Source organism: Ambystoma mexicanum, chromosome 7q, assembly GCF_040938575.1.
Source record: "Ambystoma mexicanum isolate Mex_15411 chromosome 7q, UKY_AmexF1_1, whole genome shotgun sequence".
Taxonomy (NCBI): domain Eukaryota; kingdom Metazoa; phylum Chordata; class Amphibia; order Caudata; family Ambystomatidae; genus Ambystoma; species Ambystoma mexicanum.
The window spans coordinates 17,802,353-17,829,870 of NC_090941.1; the positions used below are offsets into that span (position 1 = coordinate 17,802,353).

Sequence of the window (27,518 nt, forward strand, 5' to 3'; positions counted from 1 at the left end):
CTCTCATAAAGCTGCCACCATGGTCGTAGCGGCTGCTGTCCCCTGGCCACTTGAGAGTAGGTCACCACCTGGGAATCCGTGATGACTCCATTGGAGTCATCACAGGAAGCTTTTGAAGTGACTTAAGTCCCCCCACTGGTACCGAGGGTGTTCACCGCATAATGGTGGCATACCAAGTTCATGGTAACAGTTTGTGTTCTGGGAGCCGATCTCCCTTCTGGTGCCAGTAAATTCTTTTAGTTGTCTGTGGTGGTTTATTGCATGGTTATGTGTCGCCCGCTAGTGTTCCCTGTCAGAACCTGCCTCTTCAATTGCTGCCTATGCCAGGGCCTTCCTCCTGCAGCTCTCTCTGTCCATTCTCAGGGTGGCCCTCTGCTGTTTCTCTGTGGTGTGTGTGTTGCTTGATATTCCTGCAGGGTTTCTGAAGTGCTGTCCGTTTTGCTGCTGTTTTGGTTCTCTTGTGTTGGTCAGGCTGAGCCTCTTGCATTTCTGCAGATCTAAAAAAATAAGAGAAACACTGGTGAGCTTTTTGTTCCACAGGCAAAATAGGCAAAAAGAGTCTACATGCAATCATTCCGGCACAAGGGGTGTCAGGAATTGGGCCCCTCTCGGCTGCCATTTCCACCTCAGGGGTAGGAACGGCTCTGGATGGCTCCCTGGCAGACCTCCGACACTCATCTGAGAGGTGCTCCCGTCCCTCTTGAAAAGGCGCAGTTACTAGCCATGTCACAAAATCACCACCAAAGTGGTCTCTTGATGTTTAGCAAGCTGAGAATAGCAGGAGGGCAGGGTAGTTACTGTTGGAAGCGAGAGGTCTTTCAGGCCCTAGGGAGGGCAATATGGTATAGAACAGACTGCATCTGTGGAGGGGTGGATCCAGACTGGTGCTGGGTTGACGAAGAAGGGATGTCCACTGGCTTGTAATCAGCTGATGGAAACTGTCAAGAAGAGATGATTTGTAGAAGAGTGAAGGTTGCTAGATAGGCTTGATATTGGAGTTTGGAACTGTAACATTAGTGTCACTTGATAGGCCATGAAGAAAGACCTGAACTTGATACAATTTGTAGACAGTGGATGGCGAGGACCGGTTTGATGAGCTCACTTTTTCATGAGACCAATGAAAAAATAAAGGCATGTATGCAAATAGAAGGATTTTTTCCATGATCTAGTTTGAATGAGATGCAACAATACTAACAATAGCATGGAGTGGAATATAATAACAAAGTACATTGTCCCTGGGGTAGCTAGGACAAAGTGGACATTCATTTGGAAAATAATAAGTGTACTGCCCGTGTTTCTTCAGCCACCCATGGCCCTACCCTGGGTGCGGCCATCTTGATTGAGAGAAAGCAAGAGGGAGCCCCTCTGTGTTCTCTCCCTGCAACCGCACCCTCTCCCCAAATCCCAAGAAATCCCATCCCCAACCTGTTCCCTGCCTCCACACTTACCTGCTGGATCAGTGCTTTCTGATCCGTTAGCGGCGCCCCGCCCTGTCCTCGACATCAGCTATAGAAATAGAAAAGGGACTGTGTCCCTCTTGTATATACTATGACAGGGACCATCGTTTTTATTTGTTTTATTTCATGGGACATTGGGCTCGCACAAAAAAAAGTCACACCCCTGGAGAAACCCTGGGTTGCTAACAGAAATCACCCCTGCATCAAGGTGCATACATGGGTGGTACAGCCTGTAGCCCAGGACTGCCTATGCACAGGCTAGTGGATCCTTACCGGCCATGTACTTCCCCCAGCATGAGGGTGATTGACAAAACAGGAATCACAGTTAGTTGGACATGCACTGGTCAATGAAGCATTGTTAGTTTCAGGGTCATCTTCACACTTCAACACAATGGTGGAAAGGAGGATGAGCTGCGGGGGAGAAAATGGGGCTCAGGCAAAACTCCAAACACAAACAAGCATTGGCAATGGTAACAGTCTTGCCGTTTGCATAGGCATAGGAAAAGCACTGCCAGACACTCCTGCAGTGGAATTAAGTGGCCATTGATGGTAGCTGCTGCATGATTGTGCAAGTACTTGGGCATTTAAGAGCAGTGTCTGGCGAATTCCTAATACTTACACACAAGCCAACACTATTGACTTTGCCAATACTTGTTTTTAACAGGACTTCAGTGAAGGACACCCATATTGCTTTTAAATCAAGTGGCGGAAGGCAGAACAGGTTAAGACATTTTAATCAAAAAACAGGAGTAACAAGGGATACCAGGAATATCTGAGTACTGTGATCTATCCTGGAAAAAACACCAATGTATATATATAAACCTCAAAAGATCACAGTACTGGGTGCTCAAATGTGGTGAGGGCTGGTAGAATCTACCTATCTACACAATTAATAACTCTGTGTGAATCATAAGCAAGCCGTAGTAAACAAGGGTGTCTTACACTAACCCTATGGTGGGATAAAAAATACTCAATTCAACCCCAAAAGGCAACTTCTCAATATTCAATAATATTTATTAACAATAGAAAAAACTTATATAAAAAACAAGTATCAAAAGCAATCTCTATATCATGATGAAACAACCATCAATGTCATAATCAATGTATACAGAGGTAGATCCATCAAGTGAGTGATACAATTCATAAAAACCATCCATCCCACCTGAATCCATTACAAACCACACGTCAACCATACTTCATTCACACACATACCATTCGACAATTCATTCTCATCACACATTTAATTAATCAATGTAAAATAATCATGCTAAAATAATACAATATACATTTGTACCCATTACAACAAAATGCCAACAATTCAACTCTGCTGAGCCGCCATTAATTATGCAACCTATTTCAGCAGAAATCAGCTCAGACAGCTGTTTATCAAAACTGTTTACAAATAACAGTATGTTCGCCGACCCGACATGTTTCTTTCTGTACACAGTTTGTTCAAACAGAAATTCATCAAGGGTACTAAGGTCCGACATGGGTCAGCTGGAATGTTGATGGAAGTGAGAAAACGGTAGACTGTACCAATGGTCCACCTAACTATAAACATGAGAACACCATCAATCAAGCATAATGCTTACATCTCTAGATTGATATTTACTGCCACCGCACCAAAACTGGGCGGGGAGTAGCAATGTGGGTTATTAATACCCATAAACTACCTTCACCACTAGAGGAATCATGTGGACCAAACCAGGGAACCATGATTAATGCACTGTGTAAATGGGAGCATTCCGAACAACACCACCATCACCAACAACACCTAACACACGTTGCACTCCAGGACTCGTGATGTCCGACCTCTGGACAGTGAAACTCCAAACCATAGCTATGGATGTAAACCATGTATATCAAGAACTCACCATATAACTCATGTGGCGAGCCTAGATGGTTGCCCAGATTTATTTTCATCAGCCACAGCGGTACACTGTCCTTATTTGGGAGCTGTTTTTTTAATTACACCAGTAGTGTTTACAGGTTCAATTACGTAACTCTAAGAAGGTTGCCTTGAAAAAAAAACACTTGCAGACACGTGGAGTGGAATGTTTGATGGTATTGCTTGAAAGAAGCAAGCTCAAAGAGTTCCCATGAGGGGGGGTTTTGGACACAGAGTGTCAGGAACTTGGTGGGAATTTTATGTTATGTTGATTTATACCACGCACTAATACCACCCAAGGGCAGTCTCGCGCCATAGGGATTATTATGGTTATGGGCAGTCAATGGGTGGGTAAATAACCAAACAACCCCTAAAATCTTTGTGTTCCTTCTCATATGCCATTTCTCCCCATTGGTACTCTAACACAATAGCCCAAACTAAAAAAGCATACAGAGAAACCACTTCATGTTGCATGAGGGTTGCAGGAGAGGTGACAACCTGTAAGCAGAGAGGAAGGCACTAATGGCCAGTGCAGGACACAGGACATAAACTACCATGAAAGAAACCTAATTCATGAAAATATGACTCCAGTCCACATTGCCCGTGAGCATCAGGCTGGTGCTACTCTTCTCACTGGCACTAATAAAACTCCAAGAACGTAAAGTTTTGATTCATGTTATGGAACCAACCAAAATACTTCTTTTTATGATGCCACCTGAATATGTCCTCCATATGGTTTTAAGAGCTGATGAATTCTACCATCTGCACATATAACGTTTGGCTACTGCATAAAGGTTGTTAAAACAACAGTAATTCTCTGACTTTATGGACGATATTTACACCTCAGTGCATCTCTTTTCATTGTAAAAACAGGTTTGTGAAAAACATTTCTGAAGAATCGCGAATCGCGCATATTTTGAGGCATGAATTGCACACACGGCCTTGTGTTGCATTGTGTTCCTTGCATCATGTTGCAATTCACAGTATATAATGTTGTGGAATACATTTGGGAACTGATTGCCCTGCTGGCTTTCAGTATCAGTTGCTAGAGGAAGAAATGGGATGCCAGCATTTGCAAGCCAGGCTCAGTGGTCAGAGGGGACATGACAATGGGAGGCCAGTTCGAGCTTGACTTTAAAATAGAAATTAAATTCACTCATCATGCATAATCCAATAAGATATTACGTAGTCAAAGAGCTCCTTTGAATACATTCCCACTCACCTTATTTTCTTCCTCTTTGGGGATTGGAGGTTCCTCAAATTACACGCCGATTGTAATCAAAACACATTTCTTTCCTGCTGCTGCTTGATAATGGGGGCTGCCACATGTGGGTGTCTTATTCATTCAGTACACACTGAGGAATTAATCTCCTCAAAGCACTTGGAAGAAATGTGGGTGTGCAATCAATGCTCATAAATTGAATATGCAAGTGCCATTTAAAAGAAAAGTGCAAGCTTCTCACGCTGTCAAATCTACTCAGCAGGTAGTTGGTGTTGTAGCTTTATGTGGGAACAATATGATGGGAGAGGTGCAGACCATCATGACAAAAGGTAGAGCACCAGTGAACAAAGGACATTTTGGGTCCAGGGTGACCTAACAAAAGTAGGACAAAAGTTCTGTGCATGAAGACTGGGCTGCCAATTAGCTAGCTTGGGGATACAGGAACAATGTTGGGGTGTAGAACAGGCAAAGGGGAGTTTGAAGGCGATGTGGTGCCAACACTTCAAAAGAATAATGAGAACATTTTGGAGGCATGTGGCAAGTCCAAAGAAGGGCACAGACTCAAAGAAAGACAGAAAAAAAATACCTACCTTCCCTATCCCTATGAGTGGTCCCTAAGGTGCATGAATGTCCAAAATAAATAGTCTGTAGTCCAAAGTTATCCTTTCTGACTCTACCAATAGGACAACTAACATATATGAGGAGAATGACTCCCTTCTCCTTGCAGGTATTGTTAAGAGCAATCTGTAAACTTGTTTACTGATATCAAATTCCCAGTTTCTTGTAACTTTTTGTATTAGTCTCCATAACTCTTCTGTTACACTCTGTATCTTTCCTTTCTCCTTAGGATCCTCATTTGGGCTATTTTCCTAAGATATGTATTCTTTATTGTTACTTCCGGAGTATCCTAGAAGGATATTATTACTCAGGTGGCCTTTTTCTCTGGGTAAAGTAGAACTCAACTTGCTTCGTTTTTCAAAAATGGTAGCAGGCGCCCCTCTCCCGAAAGAACATGTCATGATAACCTGTTCTGTGGTTTTTTCCCACTTTGAGAGTTTCCAGCCATCACTTTTAGCTCACTGTACCTTTCACAGATGGGAAACTTCTATTTGCATATCAGTCTTTGTCCCGCCTACATAGGCAATCCAGCACCGAAATGCTTTGGCAATTCCCTTCTGAACAAGAGTACCAACAGCAGCCCCATACATGGGTTTCAGCCTTGTTGGGCCCCATCAGTGAGGTGGAGCTGTGCCTCTCTGAGCACAGTAAGCAGGGAGTCCATGTCTGCCCCCCCAGGTAACTCAGGGTGACCAACCCCAAGTTTCTTGCAAATATTTTTCAAAAATGGTAGCAGACACCCCTCTCTAGAAAGAACATGGCATGATAAACTTTTCTGTGTTTTTTTCTGACTTTGAGAGTTTGCAGCCATCGCTTTTTGCTCACTGTACCTTTCACAGATGGGAAATACCCATTTGCATATCTGTCTTTTGTACACCCACATGGGCAGTCCAGTACACTGTGTTACTCGTGTGGCTCTTTGGTATGCTTTCTGATTCACAATGCCAGTTTTCTGACATCCTCTTCTTCTGATATGAAGTATCTTATGGGCTTCCCTTTCTCTCAGGGAATTGTTATTCCTTGTTGTATCACTTTACCATTTATATTCACAGTATCTCTAGTTCTCTCTTCCTGATAATTTTAAGTTCAGGGATTTCAAAGTTTGCTTCGCTTCTTTCTCTCACTCCAACAATATAGGTTTAAGTGGTTCAAGGATAAGTTGTTTTCATAATTTCTACTGGGATGAGTGATCTGCATAGTACAATGATCTCTCTTTAGTCTACCACTATCCTCTTTCTCCACTGTTACCTTCTCTTATAAGGGCCGATGTCTTCGGAAGCCTTGTTTCTTTTTTAACTCTTCTCGAGTCATGGAACATGTTCGCTTCGCCTTCCTTGGTGTTAGTGGGGTTTCATGTCTGTTCTGGTGTTCTAGTTTCTTGTCTCTGGCTCCTGCCCTATGGCGTTCTCATGTCAGGGCTGTGGCAGGGCTTTGGCCTCTCGTATCGGGCTCTTGCCCTTGTGTGCTCTCTTGTCGGGGATGTGCTGTAACTTTGGCTTCTCAGCATCTAGCACCAGGCTCCTGCCCTGTTGCTCTCTGTTATACGGGCTGCGCCATGGCTTTTGCATGTCAGCCTCTCGTACTGGCTCCTACTCTGAAGGTCTCTTGTGACGGGGCTGCGCCGTAGCTTTGGCATGTCAACCTCTTATACAAGGCTCCTGCTGTTTTGCTCTCTGGTGTCCGGGCTGTGCTGTGGGTTCAGCCTGTCATCCTCTCATACCAGGCACCTGCCCTGAAGGTCCCTCATGTTGGGGCTGTGCCGGATGTCGGGCATGGCAGGCTCTCATAGCAGAAACATATGATGAAGTGGACCAGTAGATAGAGGATGACAGGATTCCTTAACTCACATTATTTTTCAATATAATGATATATGCATATGTATATCATCATAAAACTCAAATTCATACCAATATCATAAAATTAATTTCTACACCAACGTAATACCAGTTTCTGCTCACATTCAGGTTATCTCCGTCATTCATTCAAACACACACACTCACACATTAGCAACAGCTCTCAGCGTTTCTGTGTGACCCAAACTTTGTAACACACCATATTTCCACCAAGTCATTTTACAACATATTCGGACCCTATCCCTAATACAGGTATCACTATCTGTTTGTTACAATTCCAAATAGTTTTCTTGGTCGACACGTGTTTCGGTCATGGGACTGGGCACTACCACTCTTGCCCCTCTTTTTTCAGACCTTCATCAGGACGTGAAGCAAGGATCTTGTTATATCTTGCATTACATGGACGGGAGTGAGCCACATCATCTCCGTATATGAACTTCAGAGATGTAGGCGGTGCAATGGAATCAATCCCACACTGGTACCCAGATACAATATTCTCAAACTGGTCCTTCAATAGGGGGCGATGCACATATCCCCTGGATGTTCTACTGATGAACAATGCTCTCCCACTGGTCAAGCAACAGATATGTTCCTTCTGCTTATCAAACCCTCTGAGGGCAAATGATAGAATCAATGTCTTTTTTCAAACTCGTAGCAATCCCCTTATTTTGACCAATGGGATTTTGTGTTGCTTCTTGCTGCTTTGTGTGTTTGTATCATCACACAGTGTAAAAATCGTGTCCGTCGGTCACAAATAGCACAGTGTCTAATCCTATGTCCTGCCTGCTCGCGAACTTCAGGCAGGACATTGGATTAGACACTGTGCTGTTTGTGACCGATGGACAGGTGAGAAACAATGCCCTAGGGGAGGGTCCTTTGAATAGCCAAGTGCCCCACCAAACCTAGGTGGGTGTCCTTCTGTAGCATGGGAATAAGTAGTAATTTCATATATAAGGAAATTTTTACTTTCTAAGAGAAATAATAGCATTGATTAAGACATTTTTTTAGAAATCTTTTCACCATTAACAACAATAACCTCCTACCTGTCTACATCCACCCAAGTCTGAATACCTTTTCTCTACACTATGAATAAGGAAGAAAGGTGCATGATATTAAACCAAAGTGAGACAGAAGGCATATTGAACCATCCGCCACCTCCACCCAACACCAACACCAATACTTACTTTGTTTGGTCCATAGATCACAGGTTCCTGCAAATGGAAAAGCAACAAATCAGAAGACGTTAACATTCCTTAAAGTTGTTGAAATGTAAATGTACAGAGCACAAGGGTGACAACCAATTAGTTTGCATTGGCCATGCTTGAGTGAATCTGTTCCCAAGCCATTAGCATAAATTTCAAACACGCTGTTTTCTATGTGTTGTGGAGTGAATTTGGCTACTGCACTGAAAGAGCTGATGGTGATGGCTACAACACAAGTGCCGCAATGACATTTATTTGGAGAAAAGGAAATTTAGCTGTTTGATCAGTATATTCGTATGATCAGATAGTGTTTTCAATCCCCAGGATATCCAAGGCGATGAACTGCTGCTTTGGTGAACACATTCTTTGTGCTGTGGAAGATATTTATCCAATACACTGTAATGGCCTTAACCAGCATGGGAATAGTTTCACTGTTTGGCATATGCTTAAAAGTGATCACTTGTAAAGGTGAAGGACACAAATATATTAAGATTAGCCCTCAAATCTGTCTGTAATTCCGAAGCATGCAAGCTTGCACACATAGCATCTCTGGGAAATCATGCGTGGCCTTTTGCACAATGGGAACAGTGGCCATATATGAAAGACTGCTTCCGACCTCAGTGGTTTGCTCTTGTCCAAACTTCACATCCAATCTTCTTTTCCGACCTGCCTCAACATCATCTTTCTCTTGCCAAATTGCCTATTATGAGTCTGAAACAACATTCTAGTTCCTACAACCAATGGTTTTGCGTATCCCACCCCTAATACTTTAATAAGTTGATAGAAATTAAACACCATAGGCATCCAACATTCTAGCAAGCTGCCAGAGGGTTATCTTATTCACCATAGTCATGTGTTTCCTACCTTTTGCAACTCAAGAGCACAACCAATGTCAGAAAGATAATGTGGACAGTTGTTTGACACCGGGTGACAAAAAAATGTTTCTTGTATTTCAAGAAATAATAAAATGATACTCTACTCCAAAAATTGAATTATTTAGTCAAAAGTGTGCACCTGCTCTTTTTAGGTTTAGGTCGAGAAAATACTCTCTCAGCCAGAGTTCTTTTAGCACTATATGGAGTGTGTGCTGGTACTAATTAGCTCCTCTGTAATTTAACATGAGTGCATCGTGCTGAAAGCTCTCTTTTTAGTGTCCAACATGTTGCACAAAGCGAAAAAACGTGTGTAAGCATGTGAGAGAGTTGGCATATGTAGGTTTTAAGATGGTCTTTTGTTTTCAGGCTGGGTGGTGCATTGCTGTTAATTGCCCTCTACGAGTGACTTAAAATAAGATGTTATGATTGTTGTTATCAGAGCTTTCCATGAATGTGTCTATGGCACCACTGCAATTCTGTTTAAAGGCGAGAACAACAAGACTTACACTCCAAACTATGGATGCTCCATAAAGCAACAAGTGTGCTTGATTGCCCAATTACAACTTAACTAAAGCAGATGTCATATTGAAATGGAGCACATGCCTGGTAGTGTTATTGTGTACTGGTGTGTCAGCTCTGTAATAAGGTTTCAATTGTCTGTTTTCCTTCAGTGTGACAACTTTGATCTGTAGATTTTTGAAAATTAATCTATGCACTGTATTATCGGATAACTGGGAATAATTGCCATCTCTCAAGAGTGTAGAAGCCCTGGCTTTTCCGATTTCGATTAATAATACAATGATGTAAGTAATCCATCTCAGAAAAGGGTTGTCTGATAAACAGATCCTCCTTCATTTAAACTCTAGGCCAAAAGCATAGTGCACACCCATGCTGAAGGACTCCTGCAGGTGCTGGCTAGTGCAACCCCGCCCCCTGTGTTGGGAATAAAGGGAACAAAGACCAATCTTGTCCTTTAGCCCCTGGATTGGGACTCACAGCATCAAAAGACACAAAGCAGCGGGTTTCTGAAATTCTATAGCATCAATCCATAGCAACCGCGTTCCAATGTTTTCGAACCACCAGGACATGCAGTGCTGCTTTTGGCACTGTGTTGAGCCTTCTTCGAACCACTGCTGCTGCATTCATCGAACCATCTCGATGTTGCATCAGTCTAAGCAGAGCATGTCACCTGTTCGGCTAAAGCAACTAGCTTGACACTGTGGATCGCTTCTGACTGCCCCCTCATAGAGCATTGTATCAGACTATCAGGATCACAGCTTAGAACCACCAGACCTCGACCCAAACCTCTATAAGGATTGCATCACTAGGCAACACAACCCTATGGTTACCAAAATCTCAAACTGCCTCGTACTTTGAACCAACCCTTGATTTTTAGCCGTTCACCCTGCTCCATTACCAAGATTGCTTGCATTATCTACATCCTGCAGTTCCGGTGTTCTTTTGACAGGGGTGGATGTTTGTAGTGTTTTTATAGATAGTTACTTATTGATTATTGAGGTGTTTAAAGCATATATCTTTTTATAGAGCCTTGATTGGACATTATTTGGGATTGCTGTAAAATTGCTGTTTGGATTGCTACTATCATCACACTCACACTCCTTTTAAGAGTAGTGCCTGGCTTCAACCCATGTTACCACAAACGGCTACGGAGGCTTATCTCTTGGCTGTGCCTGTGTCACCTTTATGATTATAATCACTGCTGGTTTGTAGAAGTGTGAGGGCTGGGGAGGTTGGGCCACCACTCATCCTTTTACCTCTACAGGGCATTAGTCATATTGTAACACTAAAAATATTTTCACAGACTGTTTTTGCAATATAAAGTACCTGTGTCTATGACGTTTCACAAAATATCTTTGTGGAGGGCTGTAACGTCGTTTGCAGTTTCTTATATTTCTTATTAGTGTGTTTGTGTATTGTATAAATATTTTCCCACTATATCCATCATCTGTAAAAACATAGCATATTTTGCAGGAATAATCCGCAGTGTAGACTATGCACATCATAGCTTCTTAGCAACGCAAATGAGACTTGGCTGCTTTCTGAAAAATGCAGGGTGGTTTCTGACCAGAGATAAAACACTAATAACGCTGCAGATGAAATGGAGAGTTTGACAATCTGGCAGACATTTTGAAGTGGCACATTTGGAATTTACTTAACTGAGAATTCTAGAATAACAAGCATTGACAAAGCAACTATGTCTGGATTTGCAAATGCAGGCTGTAAGCCTTTTTGCACTGAGGGAGTTGCATACAAAATACAAATCTTACCTTCTACATTTAAAAAGACACTCCTGTTGGCTTTGCCCACCTCGTTTGTTTTTGAATTCCTTTAGCATGCAGGTCTCTGCTTTTGATCATGTGATATCTTCCCAAAGGACATATTCCTAGGCAGGTTTCTCACATCCTATTCCTGCTTTTCTTTCTCATTGCCAATGTTTCCCCTTCCTTCTATGCATCTCCCCGAATATATTTTAACGTTTTCCTTCCTCTTGGGCAATAAATAATATGTAAAATTGTCTTCACTTTGATTTACTTATTGCTTCCTTCCCAAACTTTTTCAGTCAATCTGTATTCATGAACCTGCAGCAAGATCTGGCTACACTTAAAAAATAATAATTCTAAGCTACAGGGCACATATTGATATGCAAGTCTTAAAATACCTTTCAATCGTTTTTTGAAAATTGTTTTGGGGAACAATTGGTACATTTCGGCAACCCTCATGTATGAAAGTTCCATGAATGTACATTACCACGCTAAGCTAGTTATGCACGGCGTCTGAACTGCAGAACTTTGCCAGATGACTTTGCTGCCCCGATGACCACGTATTCCCGATGGAACTGAAAGTTGTTACTGGGTTAGCAGAATTGACATATCAGACATATATGCCATTTCAATAGAAGCGTGACATATTTCTTCTAAATCCCGTCCAGTTTTGTGAAAAGCAATATGTCATGCATACTCTGAAGCATAACCATTATGGCTTCCCATTCTATCCCATTGAATTCATAATGTGTACTGTCTGCTGTTTCTCTGTTATATGACTGTGAATGCTCCGAGAGACAAAGCATGCTACAAACCCAGTGAATAAGGACAACAGGGACATTTTGAGTTGAATGTTCATAATATGATAGAAAGTACTATGCATTTATTTTTTATAGGGGCATCTACTCCGGCAAAGAAATATTCTAATAAGGAACTTCATTCAACAATACATACACAAAAAAGCCCTGATGATGGTTCCCAGTCTACACAGGCAATTAATACAACAAACAAATAGATAACAAAGTGTTACTTTCCTTTTTGTGACAACACCTGAAAGTCTGCCACAGATTTATTGTTTTCAAATTATTGTTATGGTATTGCACAGAGAGCATTTAGAGATATCGGTGGAGGATACTTGTTTTACTCATGAACGATGTGGATCTAAAAGGTGTCCCATCGCCTAATTGCTAGGAGTATCTTTTGGATCCCTCTCAGTTAAATGGAAAGTTTTCTCTGAGATCTATTAGGTCAGCATTGTGCAACCCACAATCACCCTGATGCCATCACTGATGATATCACATATGACATCACTTATGGCATCATGAGTGACATCACTGGTACAGCAGAGCATGCAAGCAAGAAGAGAGATGCAGCATTTAAAAAACGTGTTTCTGCATGTAAGGGTGGATTCTGATGCAAAAATCTGTATAGACTGTTTCACCTTAACAGTGCTTCAACTAATGTTTTTTTCACTGAATTGCAGGGGTGTTGTTATGCTATACCTCCCACCACCTGTAATGATCTCTATTTTCTGATAACATAATGGTTGTCATGTCATTTGTTATTAATATCTGCTCTTGAGCTACACAACATTGGGTTTAGCAAGTATTTCATCTTTTATTGATCCACTAGATAAGCAGGTAATTAGTAATAGTGTAATGTGACAAGGAAGAGCAAGGTGGGTATAGTGGGGGCTGTGCCGAATAAGACGGAAGTTGTGTAGTTGAAGACTATGACGAGGGAAGAATAGGATGGGGTTTTTGGGAACTGTGACAGGGAAGAGTGAGGTGAGGTAGTTGAACACTGTGACGAAGAAAAGTGAGTTGGTGTCATTGGGGCACTATGACAAGAAAGAACGATGTGGTGGCAAAAGTGGACTGTGATGAGGAATAGTGACCTAGTGGTAGTGGGGGACTGTGACAAGGAAGAGTGATGTGGTAGCAGAGCGCTTTAAAGAGAAAGAGCAAGGTGGGATCCATGGGAGGCTGTGACTAGGAAGAGTGAGGTGGTGGTATCGGTGTACTGTGACGAGGAAGAGCGAGAAGGTGGTAGTGGAGTACTGTGAAAAGGAAGAGTGAGGTGGGTAATTGGGGACTGTGATGAGGAAGAGTTAGGTGGAGATAGTGAGGGACTGTGACAAAGAAGAGTGAGGTGGAGTTAGCGACATACTGTGACGAGGAAGAGTTAGGTGGTGGTAGTCGCACGGATTTGCCCAACATGTTCCAGTTCTGGGCAAATCGGCCCTGAACTATCATTTGTAAAATGTCAGGCTGCTCCGTCCTATAGCTCAAAAGCTATTAGCCAGAGAATTTTCACATTTCCTATGGATGATTGGTTTCACCTTAAATATAGGCCTATAATATATATATGTGTGAAAATAAGGTCTAAATAAAGGGTTTTTTGCAGACGCAAAAAAAATATGATTTCAGTACAAATATGTACACATTTTCGAGTTCAATGTTTGAGATATGTGACATATGACTAATGCTTATGGGCAACTGATGGATGCCATAGAAATGTCAACTGTCAGTTTAGGAAAACGTAGGAAAGATTTTGAAGATTAGAAGATGCATTTAGAATTTGGTGCGTTACACTATATACTTATGAATGGAGATTATTATTAGGTAATGTGCACTGAAAGCAGAGTTACACAGAGATGCTCACAAATGTGGGTTACACATGTACATACATAATAACACAAACTGGTCTATGATTGTCTTAGGTCATCCACCCCTTTGACCTCTCCGCTCTTGCCCCACGCACCACCAATGATAAAGGCCTCAAGAGAAGCCGGCTGTACTTTGCCATCTGCCATCCTATGAAACATCATTCACACCTTCTGCAAACTCTCAGGAAGGGGCAAGCACCCACACACCAGGAGGAAATAAAAACATGGAGCCCTGATTGGGCTCAATGCAGCCCATGTGACTGACCTCACCAGCTGATCCATTTTGGGGCATGATATCCAAAGCCCAGTAGCTAGGCAAAGGGTAAACTGGCTTGCACTTCTTGCCCTGGACATATCCACCAAGGTCGCCATATCAACAGACTGACAAGGCAAATCATCTTTCCTTGATTCGGAATGTAGAGAAAATAAGGTTTTGATTGCATCTATCATGCCAGCTCCTCTTCCCTGGTCACCGGTTTTCTACACATCGCTCCATTTGTCTGAGTCTGGGTCCCATACTTTATTTGCCCTCATTGGCTCTCCCCACACTGTACTGCCAGCCTGTTCTCTGTGACCCTTACTCAGGGTCAGCCTAACCCCTGGCTTAAGCCTCCCAAATGGAGGAGGTTGCAGGAAGAAGGCCGCACTCTGATGTGACGCTTTGCCCAATACCGATGGGAAAGGGGTGCTACCACAAGAACTCTTTGAATGTCTCACCTGGGAGAGCAAAGTACTTGTGAATAAAAAAATAATGAAAGTGGCAGCAGCAACACACGTACATTGACAGAAGACAAAAGCATGCCCATGCGATATCAATGTACCCCCTATGATGAGGCCAACTCAGCGCTGCTCGGCCTTTACATGAGCCACGCCTACAGTGATTAACATCTCTTTACGAAACTAAATATCCTCTGCTTTGGGGGGAAAGATACATCTAGTGCACAGAAGGAAGGTGTACTAGCTATTCAGCCTTCCTCTGGGCTCAGAGGAAGGGGAGGAGGAGTCAACAGCCCAACTGGTTAATTGCCCCCACTTACAACTCTCTTTCAAAACGGTCATCCAGGCCACCCTCCCCCACATTATGAGGCTGGCCCCTCATTCCCTCTTCATCCTCCCCCTGCTCCTGCACTTCGCCCTCACACCCGGATCCAAACCATTGCGTACATAACCTGTGTCCCCTATGTGACTATACAGATAACTCGTGCACACAACACAGACACATAATACAAACCACCAGATGTATTTGGACCTTCACTCAGATATGAACAACGCATGCGCAAAACGCATGCACAAAACACAGTTTAGAACGTTATGTTTACAAGAAGTTCATGTTACAACATACAGCATACAAAGTAAAGCCGGCAAACGTTGCAAATGTCAATCTTAAATTTACTACAGACTACAAAGGCCATCGCCCTACAAATTAAACCTCAATCCACACTACCCCACTGCTTCACAGAACTCTCTTTAAAAAAAATTGTTGTTTTCAAACTTGTGCTTGAGTGTTTGGGCACATTACATGCAATATATCGGGTGAATAACGTGGGCCTGCTGCTGAAAATGTGATTTCCCAGCACTGTTGGAGTTGAGAGATGTTTTCCAATGGGTTTATGTGTCTGTTCTCCCAAATGTATTGCACTAGCAGTCATCTGAGGACACAATTCCTTGCATTTATTTCCTGCAGCCAATATAGTTTAGAGTGGAAAATGTTCTCTTGCTTTTTTTTCGACATAAAATATTTTATACTTTTAGTGTGTGTGCACCATCAGTCCTCCTTGGCTTTCAAAAGCATGTACATTTTAACATCTCAGCATAGTATTTTCAGTTGGTACCTTAAAAAGCACCAACAGTTGTGTGTGATGTCACTGTAGTGAAAGGGTGTCTTCAGTTGTGGTGGTCCAGTGGAAGTTAAAATTGTTTCTGAAGTGTGGTGCACTTTGCTTAGACTTCGTGTTGGCACCATAACATTGGCATTTTCCACTACACTTAAATGTTTATAATGTTCAACCCCTTGAAAAACGTTTTTATTGTTTTTTTTCAAATATATATGTAGGAGTATTGTCTGCCAGTGAATAAAATGGCTTTATATTCAGGCACAATGGAGGCGCATAATTCTTCCTCGTCTTCCCCTTAGTTTTAAAGTCAAGCACTATCAATTATTCATTTGAGGAGAGAGAACAAGAAGGTGATAAAAACTGGCACTGTGTTAATTAACTTCCGGATGTGAATAACCCCTCTGCTCATCAATAACTTCCCATTCAGGCCATGGCAGTTGTTAAACAACCTTAGACGAATGTCGCTGTTGAACGGTTCGAACGGCAACTTGTTTCTTTCCCCCACTCCTAAAATGGACCCTCCCGCGTTTGGGGGAGCAGCTGACCGGGTCTGTACTCCCGCTGTCCCGCTCTAAGAGGAAAATCATAGCTAATTGGAAGCGGTGGAATGCGAGTGGAACTAATCGAGATAGCCGCCCTGCGCATTATCCTGCAGGACTGCACAGCAATGAAGGTAGGCCGCGGGACCTTGACAGGAGTTACCGAGTGGAAGGAAATGTTCCAACTGAGAGAGCTGGCTCCTGTGAACTGGCAACTGTTTGCACTGCAGCGAGAGGCAGAGAAATGAGGAGTCGGAAGTAGCGGGTTAATTGTTGTTTTAGTAGACCCAGGAACGAGCGACAGGGCCTGTAAGCGGGCTCTGTTACCCGTGGAGCGATGGAACTGGAGGGCCACTGGGGCGAATGGAGCCACTACAGCATCTGTACAGTAAGTCACGTCGTTGCTGATTGGCTATCAACTTGATGTTCTTGAAAGCAGCGCTTCGCAGGTCAAGGTAGAGGAAACATAAGTCTGTTTATTTATGAATCGTCATCACAGGGGATGATTGCGAGCAGACGTTTTGCTTGTCGAGATTGACCCTCTCCTGGAAAATCATTCTTTCATACAATTCCATCGAATGCAGCTGGATTCAGAGGGCTTTGCTTGTTTATATTTTCTATCTTCAGAGGTTACTAGAAGGTTAACTGGAGATGGGCAGAAATGGCAAGAGAAACTAAACTCGCAGAAAATTCATTGTCGCATTGTGAGAAACCATTAACGGGACAGGGCTGCTCTTACAAAGGCAGGATCTGGCCCTAAAGGGTGAACTGCTCTCCTGCCTGTATACACAAGCAAGTTCTCTGTGCTGCCTGTCTTCGCGTCGTTTCTGTTTGGTCAGTTCATATGCTGCGGTTTGCATTTACGAGAAGATGTATGCCTCATTCCATTTGGGGATGTTAGTGTAGCTCTGCTTTCTTTTTTAATTCCGGGAAAATGTAGTCGAGGATTTCTCCATAGTAAATCCAGGTGACAAGTTCCAGAAGGTGAAGAAAAAATAAGTATGGTCAAGGACAACAGTTTGGGCTTTTATGTAGGCATGGGCTAGACATTTTTCAGGCATTGGCATAATCGTACTACATGGTCTTAAAATGGCAAACACAGAGCAGATCATGGCAGTGTGTGGTGTGCGAAGTGCCCATATTGGCTTTGCCACTTTAACCAGGCTATTATATGCCCAGGTCCACGAAAACAGCTCCTTGCAGAGAAAGCATATCCCTGGGCACAGATCAATGTCTTAGGGAACAATAAAACAGCAAAAACTACATGACCCATAATTCCCCTCTTAAAACTTGGATTGGATCCAGGAAAGGGAATTATCAGCCTGGCATGGGCTAAATTATACCGAAGACCAAGGGAGTTTATTTACCTAGGCCAGGAAGAAGGCTGGAAAAAATGTCCTGAGCCAGAAGACTGAAACCATGTTACAAAACAAAGAAGAAAGGGATTACACGTCCCATAATCTCTCTTTCCCAACAAAGGGAATCCCAGACCACAAGCAAAATGTGCTTACAGATTTAAAAACTAGATATTAATGGGGGAAAATGGGGTAGCCCATCAAAGTCTTTTACAACCCCAAAGGGGGCAGTTTTGGGGAACACTCTCCCCTCCATGTTCATGTCCTGAGGCACAGCAGGAAGCCCAGTTTCCACTCGTACAGTTAATGAACAGAGAAAGACCCACTTCCTACCCACACAACTAGGAACAATGGAAAGAAGAGCTCATGTCTCCCTTCCAATTGCCAGCACAAGGGAGACAATCACCTGCAGCAACTCCCCCCCATTAAAAGCAAGGTAAAGGATACCAGCACTCCACTAAACAAAAGAGAAACTATTTTTTTCAAAACCCCACCCCAAAGGAGTAATGCTCAATACGTATCTAGACCTGTTTGACACACAAGGTCGCCAAACCAAATTTCATTTCAAAGAATGGAAAATCTCCAGCCTGAAAACATGGAACAAACCAACAGCTCCTGTGAGGGATCAGTAATGCAAGGTGGACAACTGCTTGCAGTTTTCTCATTGTAAGACATTCTAGTAATACCAAAAGTGGCAAAGAAAACCCTACTAAATCCACTGATAACAGTTCTTCAGCTTTCTGTTGAAAAGTTCCCCGTCATATTCCAGCAAAGGAAACAGCACCAATCGTGATCTGTGATATACTTCTTCCAGGATTGTATTGTTGCAGTTCAAAGATATAAGTACCACTTAAGCAATAATCCCAGAGTAGGTGGGGCCTTACCACTTCAGTTAATGACCGGGGCCCATAGTTATAGGCCCGAGCAAAAGCCACTGAAAAAAAAGAAAAAGAAAAAAAGACTGCCAAGGAAGGGGGAACATAGTCCATTCACCCTTTCCATGGCGGCCATTGTAAATAGTAAAAAAAAGTAAACAAACTAGATTGCCACCATGGAAAGGGAGAAGGAACTATACGTAGTCCCTTCTCTCTTACCATGGTGGGCATTCAAAGAAATATGAAAAAAGTAAAACAAAAAATGGGCATCATGGAAAGGAGAGAAGGAGTCCCTTCTTCCTTTCCATGGCAGCTTGTTGCAGATCAGGAGCGGGCACGCTGGGGACAGAAGTGTTCCCAGCATGTCTACTCCCAAAAAGCAGGTAAGGGTGGGAGAGAGGGAAGGAAGGGAAATCTTGGAGGGGTGGTGAGTGGTGGGAGTGGAGAACTTACCTCATTCCCTGGAAGGAGAAGATGGCGGCCTCCAGCCCTGAGGAGGCTCGGGGCAGCCGGATTACGGTCTGGTAATCCCCCTGTTCCGAACCTGCTCATTGGCTAGGAGGCTGTCACACTCACTCCCCCTACCCGCCTCTATAACTGGGTACTAATTCTACTTTAACAACTGTCTATTTGTTTATAACCTCTGCAGGATCTTTAGTATACTTTGTCAGGATGCTTCTTCTTAGGATACTGCTTTCCTCTCGACAAACCCATTCTACTACTGTTACTGTGTAGGCAGGCTCCTTTTCTCCACAGTATGCCACTGCTTCAACCCCCCTTAATACAACATTCACTGACAGTATTATTGAAAACCACAGTTCTGATAGTTCTGCTTCAACTTGGTTCTTTTTAGGAAATTTAAAGACAAAACTCTTTGACCTCAACAGGTAGGCAAAGCACTCTTCTTTCTTAAGTTATGAGAAAAGGGCAGCCTTTTTGCCTCTTCTGTCTGTCTTACCGCCACCAGTATAATCAGTTATACAGTTCAACAATGGGAAAAGGAAAGCTTTTCATTTACGCAAGCACTCCGACTTGCATTACATGTGCGATTAATACATTTCCTTTGTTATTAGGACTTTTCTCAGCAACAGCATCTTCTACTCGCTCCCACTCTTACGCGAGTTACAATTGAGTTGGTAACAGTTACCGGCAAGGGTTTTTCAGTGAATCAGAATATGGAGCTTTACTCCCTGGCTACGGAAACACTACAGTTGTGGGCTGCTTCGTCTTCCCGTCTTCTCCTCCTTCTACTACTACTTTAGGCACTTTTGGGACCCACACCCCTCTGCAGCATGGGTGTCTCAGGTCCGGCCTCGACCACAGGGAGTCTCCTTCACACCGCTGCCCTCGGCACACGGTCCTCAGGTTGCAGTACATCCTCGGCTCTGCAGTTACAGCTACTTGCCACACCTTGGAAGACCTTCCATCTTGGCACGTCTCTCTCAGTGCAGCCGTAGCAAGGCAGGGTTTGTGAACACAGGACCAACTCAGAACCTGCAGGTGAAATCTGCTCTTCTCTCATCCCGCCGTCCCTTAAGGGATCACACTTCCTCTTCAACTGCCAGCCTTGTGCTCTTCTCCTTCTGCTACTAGTGCCAGCCTTCCAGCTTCTGCTCCAGCTCATTTTGCCAGCTCCTTCAGGCTGCAGCCTTTTATGCCTCTCAGGTGGGGTAATTAATTTCAGGTGCAGGCAATGTTAATTGCCTGACCCTGGCAAAGTCTGTTAGGCCTACTTGCCTATCCTTCACTTCTCCATGCCTCCTCAGCCCTCTTCTTTGTCTCAGTTTCTGTGGTATTCTGGGACATGTAGTTCACTTTAGTCAAATTAGGTTTTTCCACTTCTTTAGGTTGTCAAAAAGGCATCAAAAGGGAGGGACTTTGGGGAAAGTCCAAAATAGGTTCCTGCCAGTCTCCTTGGTCTGATTCCCCCTCCACTTTATCCTCCAGGGTTAGGATAAGAGAATTCCTGCCTTTCCCTGACCACATGAGGAGGGTCCCAGACCAGGTTCCTGGGGAGAATCCCATCAGATTCATCACACCAGCCAGCACCAAATACCTACTCAAGTGTAATCCAAGATGGCAGCTTCCCCATTTAAAGACTTCCTACACAAAAGGACCTACAAATCATCCCTGCCATGGAGCATGCCCTGAGCAGTCACAAGAACCTTCTGGCCAATCAGCAGGAAGCTTGTTAGTCAGAGCCCTCTATAAGGGCCAGCTCCCATGGCAAGAATGGAAGTGAGATGTGTGGTACAGAGAAGGAGATGTGTTCTGTTAAAGAGAAAATAGATTGCTCGAGCAGAGAAGAAGGTTGTGTTGTTTATGAGTCTTGTAATCTGTCTTTCCACATAAAGTAGAGAGAAGAGAAAGATTGCTGGGCCGATTGTAAGACCTGAAGTGGACTGGTGAATTTTTACTCCTTGAGAAGAGAGGCTGATTGTAAGATCAGGATAGGAGAGCCTGATTGTAAAACCTGGAGACCGAAAGCTGGAAGGCCCGGAATAGAGAAAAGAAAGGAGATTGAAGTAGAGAGCAAAAGGCAGTTCAATTGAGATCTGGGCACTAGTCAACAAAAGGGCAGAGGAAGCAAAGATGGAGGCCTTTGTTGAAGAAAAGACAGAGAGGATAGAAGGTGAAGATGAAGGCTTTTACCAAGGGGAAGTCGGAGAAGGAAAAAGGCAGAGTTCCTGACATGAAAAAGAAAGTGTGGAGGAGGAAGTTCTCGCTGTTGGCAGAGAATGAAAGGTAGGTCTCCTGATCTGGAAGAAGAGAGTTGGTGATGGGAAGGAGGGGTGAATCATGTAAAATGTCAGCTGGGGACTAGTGCATGAAAAAGAACATACAGTGTCCTTGTAAAGTGCCAGTGAATACTATATAACAAACCTAAACCACCCTAACACCTTAAATAAAAGAGATACAATTGAATGTAGTTGTTGCATAATTTGTTACAACTTGTGACAGTGACAAATGCCTATCTACCTGCCATATAAGAGCCAAACCATTTAGCTTTGCCATGCTTTTAACATTAATCCAGTGTGAGGAACAGATGCAAGGGTTAACATATTTCTTATAAATAAGGTGGCAGAAGGCACACTTGGTTAAGGCATTATTTCACCAGGAGCTCTTTTGCAGTTGCAATAAGTCATTACATTTCAGAAGACTGCTTAGAAATAATATTGGCTTCCTCTTAAAAGCACGTCAAAGTAATCTGTGACATCATCAGTGTGCTTAGGGAATGAGCAATGGTGGTCCCATAGCTAATGTGGCATAGCTTCCTGCACCTAGTGGAAGAGTGTGACGATTAAGAGGGAGTTGGGGGTTGTGGGGACCTGTGAGGAGATTGAGATGAGATTATTAAGGGACTGTGAGGAGAAAGAGGGAGGTGAGTTAGTGATGAGGAAGAAAGAGGTGGGGTAGTTTGGGACCGTGATGAAGAAGAGTGAGCAGGAATTGGGGGAATATTACAAGGAAAAGGGATGTGAGGGTAAAGCCAGACTATCATTGGATACTGGGACATGGAATAGGGGTGTGGCATAAAGGTAAAATTACCATTGACTACTGGGGTGAGGGATGTTGGGGTATGGAATAAGGAAGAGGGACGTGAGGGTAATGAGATGGATTACTATTGGGTAGCAGGATGAGAAAGAGGGAGGTCATGGGAAAGGTAGGATTATTCATTAGGTACTAGGCCAAGGAAGAGGGATGTGTGAGTAATGAAGTGATTATGATTGGTGTACTGTGATGAGGAAGAGTGATATGTGTGTAGTGGGGGGCTTTGATGAAGAAGAAGGACGTGGGAGTCGTGGAACAATGTGATGGGCAAGAGTGAGATAGACTAGTGAGGGATTGTGATGAGGAAAAGTGAGGTGGAGTAATGGGGGATTGTGGTGGGATGGAGAGTATGGTGAAGTAGCAGGGGACTGTGATGAAGAAGAATGAGGTGGGAAAGAGTGAGGTGTCAGTAGTAGCGAATAGGATTAGGGAGGTGGGAGCAGTGGGGCACTGTGATGAGGAAGAGTGAGGTATCTGGCAAGGGTGTGTAAGCCCTGGTGTTTTTTAATTTATTTTTAAATAATAAAATGATGCCAGTAATTCCATTTCTGAAAGGGAAATCTGCTAATCAGATTCTCCTTTCATCAACTCCATGCCAACAGCAAAGTGTGTACTTCTGCCTTGATGCATCAGTAGCCTGATTCGCAGCACATGCTCTACCTGTAGCAAAGAGCAGGTTGAGAGGTCACAGATGTCCGCTTTATAGCTGCAGTGACACTGAAGCCTCTGCAGCACAGAGACTGCATTTACAATATGTGCCCCTGTTCATAATCTACATAGCTCTGACAATGTGGTCTTGGTGTCACAGAAAACTGTAAACATACTTCATACCTGTGTTAGGATATGGTGTCCAGCATCTCCCAGAGTTATCCCAGCCACATTAAATTGATATTGCACATTTATTGGCCCTGCTGGCCCAGTTCAGCTGTAGCAGGGTTATGTGAATTCCCCCAGACTGTCTGGACCCTGTCCTACTCACAGGAAGGTAGCCTGGTGGGGTACCTCGCGTTTTATTTTGTAAGTGCAGGTAACACCCTTGTCCCTGGGACAGCGACTGCACAGGATGCTGACCTGGGAGCAGAAACCAAGAGGCCCACCCATTCTCAGAGAGCCAGGCCTCACACCAAAGTGCTGCATTTCAAAATGCATTTGATCCTATTGAGAAAGGAACGGTTAGAGTTAGGGTTGGCAGAGATGGATCCGTACAGTTTGGGGAGGGTTCTGCCATCTTAATTCTATCTGCCTCTCTTTCCTATCCCCTCCACATCTTCTGCAGCAAAGCATTTTGGGAGTAACATCACAAGGGCAAAGTCCATACATTTCAAGAGCAGGGATTGGGCCCATAAAGTAGCCTAGCATTAGTCCAATCACCTGCGGATGTTTCCATATAAAAGAACGGTCTCTCACCACTACTCTTCTTTGAATCATCTAGACTCATCTTGAACCCTCCTGAAGCTTTTGTTGGATTTTGCTGAGAGAGCTGTACTTTCTAACATCCTCCAGTTGTGGGGTGAAGGCAAAAGTTCCAAAGACAGAAGCAAGATCTGCCCCCTGGGAACATTGGGAATGAACACTGCTGATGGACCATAAGCCACCTCCCTGCTAGCCACCCTGTGGCTAGGATCTCACTGTGCAGCAGGTTACCTGAAGGTGTGTACCAGCCTCCCCCATGTTTGGGAGCCTCAGAAACAGATTGACATTGGCCCTCAAGACCCTTGAGTGGGACTCGCAGCACCTGGAAACCAGAAGAGTAGAGATCCCTGTTGTCGACAATGACACACCCTGAACCATGATTCGAGTGCACCTCGATGCTGAGCAATCCAGCAAGACCTGTCGATACTGCCCTTTGGTGTCCATTATTCTCCAAACCACCATCTGCTGTTTGATCTTGTTCACCGACAAACCGTGCCAACAAAGGCATGTTGTTGCCTCGGTTGGAACAACTGATGCCTTGCCTTTCTCGAGTCAGTGTCCAAAATGCCAGCTTCTTCACCACAGCTCCTGTGAGTTGATTGACCCAACCCTTGTGTTTCCCGAACCGCGACCTGAGAGTTTGCACATTGAACCGCTTTGCCTGCGCATATTGGCACCAGCTCGACTGCTGTTGATCCTCGATCCCCGAAACCACACCTCGTATCCACCTGATCCGCACAGCTCAAACAGGTTATTCGAGACCGCAGGTCCCCTTCCGTTCAGCCCCACCTCGAAGCCAGCTGTTCAACTCCAAAGACATTTACAGAAGGTATTTGACTGATATCTGCCCACTCTGTTCCATATTTTATCCCTAGAGATTGACTAGTTCATTTCAATGCCTTTCTGCAACTTGAAGAAATATCCTTCTGAACATTGTGGTCTTTTCAATGCCTTTCTCCCCTTGTCTCATCCCCCAGAGTGCTGCATCTACTCTATCTGTACATATTCTGTGTTTCTTCTACAGAGGTCGTTTTTTTTTACAGTGTTTTCTAGTTAGTTAGTATTGTACATGGTGTATCTAATTGAAGTATACATTTTTTTTTATAAAACATTGATTATTATTATTATTTGGGTATTTCTTGTGCGTGCACCTAGCTTCGGGAAGCAACAGAGCACTTTACAATCATAGGGGTGAGAATTAGGTTGGGGAGCATAGAAACAAGGGAGTGGGGATCGAACAACAGTGCAGGGAGGGCAATAATCGGCAAAGGATCTAAAAATAACCATTGGTGGAAAGAGTGGGGATCAGATCACCCAGTCTCAGGCACGGTTGGGAGTGGACGGTGTATGGACTTAAGTGTTAGGGAGGAGCCATTTTTGAAGAGGAGAGTCTTGAGCTCCTTCCTGAACTATAGAAGCAAGGGGATGAGCCAGATATTCATGAGGAGGAGGATCCAATCTCTTGGTGCATAGAGAAGGCCTGTCTCCTTGGTTTTGGAGGTGTGAAGTAAGTGTGCCTCATAAAATGAGGGGAGGCAAAGGAAGTGGGTGGAGGGTGAGACATGTTTTACCCCATTCTCCCGAGATGTCCTACCTGATCCCCAGAAGGGGAGTTGCTCCCCATGAGATCCTCCCGCTGAGGACCAACCCCAGGGGGACTATTGGGATCCCCTCGGGGAGAAGTGACTTCTTGGGAGTCGTCACAATACATGCATGCATATAATCTGTGCATTAAACATACATACACATTACGTAAAAGGAGCCTTTCCTGCATGCACCCTTCACACGCACCCCCACCGCCACTGAGAGGACCGGATGGCCCTTCCTCTCCACAACGTAAACATGCTGACTGACATAAGAGGGGTCTTCTTTTGTCAGTCAGCAAGTTCACATTGCAGGTCTCTGAGTACCCACAAGTTGAACACACTTACTGACAGGAGAGGACTCCTCTCCTGTCAGCTAGCATGTCTACGCTGATAGAGAAATAATGAGAGGCGGCGGGGTCAGTCTTCAAAAACAAAGTGTAGCGTACGATGCGCCCCGACTTAGAGGCAGGCAGCACAGTGCCCTGTGCGAATAAAACACATGGTGGTCTACGCTGATTGCCACCCAAGTGAGTGGGGAGGCTGCCACTGAGGTGGGGTGCGACACCCCGCACCCTTAGTGATGGGCTTCCACTGGCTTTAATCTTTTTCAGTATTTGCAAATACAATCACAATTCTGATGTCTTTCATGCTCCTTTCTAACCAGCCAAACCAATATGAAACATGGAACATTGTCAATAGAGGGCATGGGGTATGCAACAACCAAAGCATTGCACCTAGTGGCCTTCATATCTGGCTTGGCAAGTTGTTGCAGTGGTTTTCTATGAGAAACACTTTAAAAGAAGCAAAATGTCCATGATTTTAGACGAGATTTCTAACTCCCATTTGGAAAGTGTCAACAAACCTACTAAGAGACAGAAAGGGTTCATTGGGAAGGGTGGAAAGTGGGAGGCTGCATGGGCGAAGTTGGTTCATAAATGTAAGGGTAGGGGAATATAAAAAGGCAAATTCCCACAATCTGACTTCCGAGGAACATGCCTTTGGCAGAGCTTACTTATTTGCGACTAATTAGTGTCGAACATACTCTAAATGTTGCAGCAATCTGTGTTTAAGAACATTATATGACAGTGACAAAGGGATAGTGCCAGAGAAGCAACCTTGGCATGTACCCTTGTGTGGTGACACTTGTGTTCTCCCAGAGATTAGTCTGATGCATGCTCGCAGGCCTGTGCACTGTGTGCAGTACATTGGTATTGGAAAAGTGTGCACCCAAAGCTGGTGCTCTCACGCTCCAGTGTCTGAGGGTGGCTCTTGCATGCAGTTGTTCTCGGGCTGCGACGCGTGGTCATCTCTGCTTAGTCTATTGGAAGTCTGAGGATTTTTTATCTGGGACCCGGAAAAACAGAAGAGGTGCAGGGTGCTTTACATGTGTATAGAATCTGTTTTTATGTTTTGTTTCAAAAGGGCTGCCAGATCAGAACGAGTGCACAAAAAAGCCTTCTCGAATCCAGAGAATTTAAAATTCATTTTTCTTTTCACATGTATTCATTTCTTTTCTCAATGTATTATATATATGCCTCTAGAGTTGAAACGTTAGAAAGAAGATTTTGTGCAGAGAGGGGACAGCTTGAGGGGAGCAGGCGCTATTATGCAGTAAAAATGGAAAAAAACAGGAAGACCGTGAGAAGTGAAAAGGGAGAAGAACAACTGTGAAAAAGAAGAATGGAGCACAGGAATGGTTGCATGTAATAGAAGCTAGTGAGGCATACGATGGGAGATAGGGGAAAGATGTTCATGGAGTAAAAACAAGGAAGATAGTCACTGCAGAGGAGAGTTTGGGACCCAAAGGTCCATACCAGCCCTCTGGTATTAAGGCGTGATTCCATCACCGTTTATCTGATTTGTTCTCCCTATTGAGTCCTGATCGGAAGCCTTTTTGGTGACATCAATACAGTCTTTACTACTACGGGAGACTCTATGACTCTCAGAATAGTTTACCCAAGATACCCTATTTTCCTGCGTGCATCTCCTTGCACATCTGTGTAGGTCCCATGGGTTTATAGCAGCCTTTATTTAATGGTAGTGGTTGCAACCTGTTGTACACACTGGGAGTGACCCTAGCTGGGAAAGCCCGTGTAAATCCAGTAGTTTCTAATGGCTAGGCATTGTTTCTATGTGTGAGTTGGTGGGATATGAATGTTCACATGATTGTGAGTGGGCATCACTAAATAATAATGTAGTCAAGATTCAAAGGTTGTATGAGGAGCACTGCAGTGAATCCAGTGACTGTCAAATCAGAGCAAACCAGGGATTACGGCAAGCAGGCTGCAATACTGTGTG

General features: G+C 43.9%; 1 protein-coding gene across 10 annotated transcripts in view; it reads left to right on the forward strand.

The window, feature by feature from the left end:
- Window positions 1–27,518, forward strand: part of DMD (dystrophin) — a 7,616,828-nt gene that overhangs the window by 5,791,491 nt on the left and 1,797,819 nt on the right. The window contains exon 1 of one of the 10 annotated variants that reach the window (XM_069639089.1): window positions 16,699–16,827. The exons of the other annotated variants lie outside the window; for them this stretch is intronic. Within the exon in view, the coding sequence (XP_069495190.1) occupies window positions 16,777–16,827 (51 nt within the window). The 5' untranslated portion in view covers window positions 16,699–16,776. Of the gene's footprint in view, window positions 1–16,698; window positions 16,828–27,518 lie in introns of those variants that run through there. 10 annotated transcript variants of the gene reach the window in all.